The sequence below is a fragment of the Pongo abelii genome, chromosome 7, assembly GCF_028885655.2.
Source record: "Pongo abelii isolate AG06213 chromosome 7, NHGRI_mPonAbe1-v2.0_pri, whole genome shotgun sequence".
NCBI classification, from domain to species: Eukaryota; Metazoa; Chordata; class Mammalia; order Primates; family Hominidae; genus Pongo; species Pongo abelii.
Genome location: NC_071992.2, coordinates 141307010 through 141314538, shown reverse-complemented (window position 1 = coordinate 141314538; position 7529 = coordinate 141307010). Strand labels below are relative to the sequence as shown.

Here is a 7529-nt window from a genome sequence, read left to right as displayed (position 1 = left end):
TTTTTTCTGTTTGTTTCAATTAATAATAATAGCAGCAACTAATTATCATTTATTGATACCTTGCTATGTTTAAGCACTGTGCTATATGCTTTGCAAACATTCATTTAATGTTTATGGTAACCCTGTAAGGTAGGCATTATTTCTGCTTTACAGATGAGGGAACTGAGGCTCAGAGTGGTTACCTACCACAGAGCATTGATTTTGTATCACCCCAACCACTGCTGCCTTGTAACTGAATATCAGCCTTAACAGCAAACTCCTAAGTTTATCAGCAAACTCCTAAGTTGATAACTCCTTAGTTATCAAGCATTAATCAAACTATTAGTTACCATAAAAACTTGTCCTGAAATATTACAATTTAAGAAAATTTGGGCAATACTAGATAACATACAAAGATAGAAAAATACTCAGGTGAGGTCACACAAAAGCCAATGGGCCAGGTGTGGTGGCTCACACCTGTAATCTCAGCAGCTTGGGAGGCTGAGGGAGGAGAACTGCTTGAAGCCAGGAGTTCAAGACCAGCCTGGGCAACATAGCAAGACCCTGTCTCTACAAAAATTTTAAAATTAGCTGGCTGCAGTGGCATGTGCTTGTAGTCCTAGCTACTCAGGAGGCGGAGATGGGAAGATCCCTTGAGCCCAGGGGTCTGAGGCTGCAGTCAGCTATGATGGTGCTAGTGCACTACAGTCTGGGTGACAGTGTGAGATCTTATCCCTTAAAAAAATTAATAAGGGCCGGGCGCAGTGGCTCATGCCTGTAATCCCAACACTTTGGGAGGCCAAGGCAGCTGGATCATGAGGTCAGGAGATCGAGACCATCCTGGCTAACACGGTGAAACCCCGTCTCTACTAAAAATACAAAAAATTAGCCAGGTGTGGTGGCGGGCGCCTGTAGTCCCAGCTACTCGGGAGGCTGAGGCAGGAGAATGGCATGAACCCAAGAGGCAGAGCTTGCAGTGAGCCAAGATCACACCACTGCACTCCAGCCTGGGCGACAGAGTGAGACTCTGTCTCAAAAAAAAAAAAATTAATGAATAAGAAAAAAATAAAAATAAAAAGCCAATAATGCCTAATGGTTTCCCCCTTTTTTGAAAGCAGAAAATTTCCCCCAAATTCTTCAATACCTTTATTTGTTAGTTTTTGCTTTATTTCTGTAATCAAATAACAATACAAAAACACACAAATACCCTGCCAGCATCAGGTGCACCACAATCATGAAAGATAAAATAATCCCCATGCAATTAAATGACCATCAGCTACAGAACTTTGTAGCAGCTACAACTGACCCATTCTGGCTTCAAATTCCTAATATGCATCTCTGCATATTATTCATAAAATATATTCTGAATCCAAAAATTAGATGAAATCATGGGCAACTCAGGAGTCCTAATCTTCCTACTCATCTACCTTTTGCACTAGTAGGAAAAAAAATGGGAGGAAGGGAATAGGATATATCTAATAATTTCCAAAGCATCACTCCCATAGGAATGAGTAGGGAAGATGGGACCTCAGCTATCAGATCCATATACCAATTATGTCAAGAGGCAAAAGAAAACTGTCAGTACCAAAGCTAAGAAGTTTCAGTACTTCTTAATGGCAAACTGTCCTTGGACACTGGCTCAGATTTAGTGAGTTAATTATTAGAAAAAGAACCCAGTTCTTGAGCTGACCAAGAATTACATAATGGGATAATTTAGGGAAAAGGCTCTTCATTACAAATTTTAAGATAGAATTCAGGAATCCTGCCTTCTATTCTGGCTTTGGTCAAGACAGTGAGGTCATATCACCAGATAACTCAGTTGGCAGCACATGAATTAGAACACACAATCATTAAAATATCCAATCTCTAAACCCAGTGTTTTCAATACTCTATCCCAATGCTACTCTATCTTACAATTCCTTTTGGAGAGCAAACCCTCCAGAACACACTTCTACAGTCTTTATAGGAAATATTTATGGGTCTGTCAAGAATGATGATCTTGAATGAAAGAACCTTCTATAATATCCAATACAGCAGCCGCTGGTCACACAGAGCTACTGAGCACTTAGAAAGTGGCTAGTGTGACTGAGGAACTGGATTTAAAATTTCAATTAATCTTAATACAAATAGCTACATATGGCTAGAGGCTACAGTACTGGACAGTATAGTTCTAGATGGTACAACAGTTAATTTTTAGTGACTAAAAATGCATTTGAAAAAAAAAAAAATCTCTTCTTAAGCCCCAACAAAATAGCCAGGAAATCACATTATTTGCTCAAAAATACCCTTTCTCTGGGTAAACCCCTGAGGCCAGTAATGATGTATCTCTACCCAATAAGGGAAGAGAAAATAAAGTAATTCAATAGCAATTCTAGCTTCAGGTTCTCATGGTTCCTTTGCTTACTCTCAGGATTACTCTGTACGTGTTCTTTTGAAGCTATTACTATCTTACCTTAAATTTTTAAAAGTCCTCCTTTCTTCATCCTTGGTGGATGAATCTCTCACTGGACAGATCCAATAACCTGGTGATTGGGGTCTTCCCATCCTTTAAACTGGGAGGTTGACTTTTTCCAAATGTTTTGACAAACACATCAAAGAAACTTTATAGCACAACAATCACAGAATACCTAAATTGTCATGGTCCAACAAGGAAGAAAAAACCATCACCAACCAGGCTTTGGGACTCAAGAAGATGAATTTGAGACAGAAAATGAAGGGATGAGGGGCATTTCCCCTGAACAGTTTTTCCAAGTCCATTCATGAGGAAAATCCCCGTCGGGAGACTTAAAAGGCTTTTCTATGTGAATTTTTCGATGCTGACTGAGGTAGGCACTTCTGCTGAAGCATTTCCCACAGCTGGTACATTTGTAAGGTTTTTCCCCTATGTGGGTCCTCTGGTGCCTGATAAGGTTAAAGCTCTGACTGAAGCATTCACCACAATCAGGACATTTATAAGGTTTCTCTCCTGTATGTGTCCTTTGGTGAATCACCAGGGTGGAACTCTGACTGAAAGTTTTCCAGCACACAGAACATCTGTAAGGTTTTTCTCCTGTATGTGTTCTCTGATGTCTAATGAGATGGGAGCTAAGGCCAAAACTCTTTCCACATTCACAACATCTATATGGTTTCTCTCCTAACTGGATTCTGCATTCTTCTATCACATCGCAGTTCTGACTCAAACTTTCTTCATATTCCGAACTTTCATAGGATTTCTCTCCTGTGTGCATTTTCTGGTGTGTAATAAGGTTTGAACTACGACTAAAATTCTTCCCACATTCTGGACATTGATAAGGCTTTTCTCCTGTATGTATTCTCTGATGTTTTATTAGAGTAGAATTACAACCGAAGCTTTTTCCACACTCAAGACATTTGTAGGGTTTCTCACCTGTGTGTGTCCGCTGGTGGCGAATGAGGCTGGAACTCTGACTAAAACTCTTCCCACAATCAGGGCACTTGTAAGGTTTTTCTCCAGTGTGAGTCCTCTGATGTTCTATTAGGACATAGCTGTGACTGAAGCCTTTTCCGCAGACAGAACATTCATATGGTTTTTCACCCGTATGTGATCTGTGATGCTGAATAAGGTGAGAGCTGCTGCTGAATCTCTTCCCACACTCGGGACATTTATAGGGTTTCTCTCCCGTGTGAGTTCTCTCATGGATAATAAGATGGGAGGTATTGCTGAAGCTTTTCCCACATTCACCACACTGGTAGGGCTTCTCTCCTGTGTGCATTCTTAGATGCTGAATCAGGTGAGAACTGTTACAAAAGCATTTTGCACACTCAGAGCATTTATAAGGCTTTTCTCCTGAGTGGGTCCTCTGGTGAGTACGCAAATGAGAACTATTACTGAAGCTTTTCCAACATTTGCAACATTTGTAGGGTCTGTCTACAAAGGATGAATTCTGCTGGACACAGGCATTGGTATGTTCTCCTGGGTCCCATTCCTGGTGATTGGGTTTTTCCTCCTCTTTAGCTATAAAATTTCCCCAATTCTCTGACTTGCCATCACTCTCATAGGAATCATGACACCAAATCTCATCTTGAACCCATGTCAGTGGCATTTCTTTTGCATCCTCATGCTTATAATGTTGTGGTCTATGTCTTTTAGACCATTCTGAAGGTTTCTCTTTATCTGCCTTAGAATTATTGTGGTGAACAGTTTCCAAATTATTCATACTTGCACCTCCTGCAAGAATAAACAAATATTCTAATCATATTCCGAATCTCTGCCAGAGAAATAAATTCTAAATTGCAGTGGAAGAGAGGAAATAACACTGTAAAACCTCATAAATAATTTCATATAAAAAAGTTTTTAAAGACAGTTTTACTTCTTTTCCTCTGTTTACCAGAAGCAGGTGGATTTTTTTTGTACTTAGCAACAACAATAATGAATTATTTGAATCATTATTGGCAAAGGGAACATCAATCTAAAAATAAATACGTTAAGTTTTGTTCTAGAAGACTTAAGAGAAAAAACAGGATTGATGTGAATAGGAGTGAAATTGAACAGGATACCATCTCAGGTAAAAACTAGACAATAGCTTTGCTAAAATCTGAGCAAATGCTATAGAAATAACAATAGCCACTATTTATCAAGAACAGTAGCTTTGGATGTGGTATCTCACTAATTCTAAAATATATGTGAAATAGATATTATTCATTTTCTTAAAGATGAGAACAATGAGGCTGAAATAATTAACACAGCTTATAAGTGACAGAACAAGGAATTAAATTAAGGTTTGTCTCATTCTAGTGTCCTGTTCTTTCTACATCGAATTTCCTAAGGATTCAGATAATCGTCTTGATCCCTCACCTGTGAAGGGGCTTTTCAAACTCTCTCTCTCCATAAAGTCGTTAGAATCGGAGACCAACAGTTTTTTTTTCTTGCTCCATCACAATGATCACAGCCAAGTTAGAGATCAGAAACCCTGTGGAAGGAAATAAATTATGTTTGGAGGTATTTGTTAAAGCTTATTCTTCCTCCTTCCTTCCCAACCATTCCAACACAACAATAGGAGGCACAGAATGTTCCATGAACCATACCGAAAATAAGAAACACAACTTTTAGCAGCCCTTTTAGAAAATCTTATCTCAGACCTAAGTGTTTAGAATTAAGGGTTAACCCTGAAATAACAATGCAAAAAAGCAAATCTTCACATTAAAGGTCTGAGGATCAAACTTCAAAGACAGAATACTAATCCTCATTGTCCACACGTAGCTTAGAAACACTTTTAATTTAAAAAGCAAAGTATTTTTTTTAAGACACCAATAATATAACTTATAAAGACTTCAAGGAATCAATATGCAGGCATAAGCAGCAGCTAAAGAAAAAAAGCACCCTGTTTAGTTTCAAAAGAATAACTTGGTCTTGACAGAAGGAAACCTTTGAAGTCAATTTCAAAGGAAAGTTAGGATTTACATAACCAGTAAAGAGAAATTAGGACAAAGCAGAGGTGGAATAATTATAGCCAATAACCCTGCAATATAAAAAGGAGGCTAAAGAGGGACCTCTTCCTCCTTGCACTTAGTTCCTAAGTCTATCATATTCACAATATCCATTTCAGCCTAAACTTTGTCTTCTGGAGCCAACAATCACTAACCTATTTTAAGGGAGTAGAAAATGTTCCATCCTGGCTAATGCGGTGAAACCCCGTCTCTACTAAAAATACAAAAAATTAGCCGGGCGTGGTGGCGGGCGCCTGTAGTCCCAGCTACTCAGGGGGCTGAGGCAGGAGAATCGCTTGAACCCAGGAGGCAGAGGTTGCAGTGAGCCGAGATCGTGCCATTGCACCACTCCAGCCTGGGTGACAGAGCAAGACTCTGTCTCAACAAAAAAAAAAAAAAAAAAGAAAAAGAAGAAAATGTGATCTACCACAGGAAGGCAGTGACATATGGACTTTTGGCATCCATTTCAGAATATAAAGAATATCATTATTTGGGAGAAAAATAAGGATGTAAAAGGATATACAAATGCACACATTTTAAAAACAAAAAATAGTATATGTACTTATATTGTATCTTCACCATTACTGCCTATTATGTGCCAGGTAGTGAATGAAATAATTTGCACACATTTGTCATTTAATTCTTACAGTAGCCCTCTGAAGTGTATGAACAACTACCAGCATTTTATAGGATGAGTTTGAAAGGTATTAAGAAACTTTCCTAAGGTCACCTAGAAAGTGGTAGAGCAAGATTGAGCTCCAAGTCTGTTTGGATGCTGACCTTTTTCACCTTCTGATCTATTATCGTAAACTAGAACAGGAAGCAGAGCTGGGCATAATCCCAAACTGCAAAGAATCCTCAAAGAGTCCCTTTATTTTAGAATATATTGACTGGCGTTTTAGAAAACAGGTCTACATTCCTAAACCTTGTTAACAAAGTGAGTCGACATTCCCTAAGCACACTCAGCAAGTGGGGATTTGTTCTAGAGAAACGTGAAACTAGTCTACATTACTAATATCTCCAGTGTTTGAGTCGGGGGGAGAAAAAACCATACACCTGAATGCAAAAAAAGGAAGGGGGTGGAGTTGTTCGAATGGAGTTATATATATTTTGCTGTCCTAAGTTACATACTGTTATCAAAGTATTTACAAAAGCAGCAAGAGTCTGGGCAACACATTACCATCCCCCCATTTTCCCTACTAAAATACTATTAAATTTGGCAGCAAAGGAGCCCCCGGAACAGTGGCTCAGCAAAATGGTGGCAAATGCAAGGCCATACAAGGCTGCCATTAAGATGTCTCTCCACGGGGAAGGAGTGTTTTCACTGTTCTAGAGCAACAATGTGATCAGAGTGGGGCCGTGCTTTGATCAGAAAGCCTTCAAAGAAAATGCACTGCCTGAAGCCTAGTTTTAAGAACCGCTGGCTGGGACAAGTTGGAGACGCTGGGGGGTGAAGTTCCAGGATACCAAACGGTCTCCGGCCGACAAGATCCCGTAAGGGACCCCGCGGACAAGGATGACGGTGGCCCGCCGGCGGGAGATGCTGGGCCTTCGCCCCTGGCAGCAGCGGGAACTCTCCCGGACGTCCACTGCAGCCTGGACGGGGCTGTTTCCACTCCTCTAGCCCGCAACCCTCGGCTCCCTTCCCCCCAAGAAGGAACTCACTGTTCTGGGTGCTACACCCAAGGCGCCCTGCACCCCCAGCAGTCCGGGAGGAAGGCACCCCCTCTCCCTCTGACCCCACCAACCCAGGGTCCTAAGCTCTCAAACCCGGAAGGCAGAAACAGGAAGTTACCCTCATCTCCCCTGGCGGCTTTGCTGGGGCCGCTCTAGGAAACAGTGATGGCCAACTCTCGTTGATCTTAACCCTTAGGGTCCTGGACCAGAAGGAGCGTGGGGGTGGATTTCCTTTCCCTGTGCTGTGACCAGCCAACTGTGAACCTCATTCCTCTCACTTGTCAGGCGGCTTACGACAGGGGCCTGATTGGAGCTTATACTTTTCCTCGCCATCAGAATATCATCAGATTAATTATCATCACTATTAGAATCAAAATCAATTAGTATTTTTTGTTTTTTTGAGACGGAGTCTCGCTCTGTTGCCCAGG

The 7529-nt window shown here is 40.8% G+C and overlaps 1 protein-coding gene across 1 annotated transcript; it reads right to left on the bottom strand.

Annotated features, from left to right (window-relative positions):
* Positions 1-1110: 1110 nt before the first annotated feature.
* ZNF572 (zinc finger protein 572) lies at positions 1111-7212 on the bottom strand. Its single transcript, XM_063726444.1, has 3 exons — positions 7090-7212; positions 4793-4907; positions 1111-4165 (listed from the first exon to the last, which is right to left on the bottom strand). Exons 2-3 carry the CDS (start codon positions 4824-4826, stop codon positions 2664-2666), a joined length of 1536 nt encoding a protein of 511 aa, XP_063582514.1. The 5' UTR covers positions 4827-4907; positions 7090-7212; the 3' UTR covers positions 1111-2663.
* Positions 7213-7529: the final 317 nt, after the last annotated feature.

Excerpts from the sequence above, each read along its gene's own strand:
- ZNF572 (XM_063726444.1), bottom strand. The coding sequence starts at position 4,826 with ATGGAGAGAGAGAGTTTGAAAAGCCCCTTCACAG. Across the intron at positions 4,166-4,792 it reads TTTGAAAAGCCCCTTCACAG|GAGGTGCAAGTATGAATAAT; the intron begins GTGAGGGATCAA and ends TTATTCTTGCAG.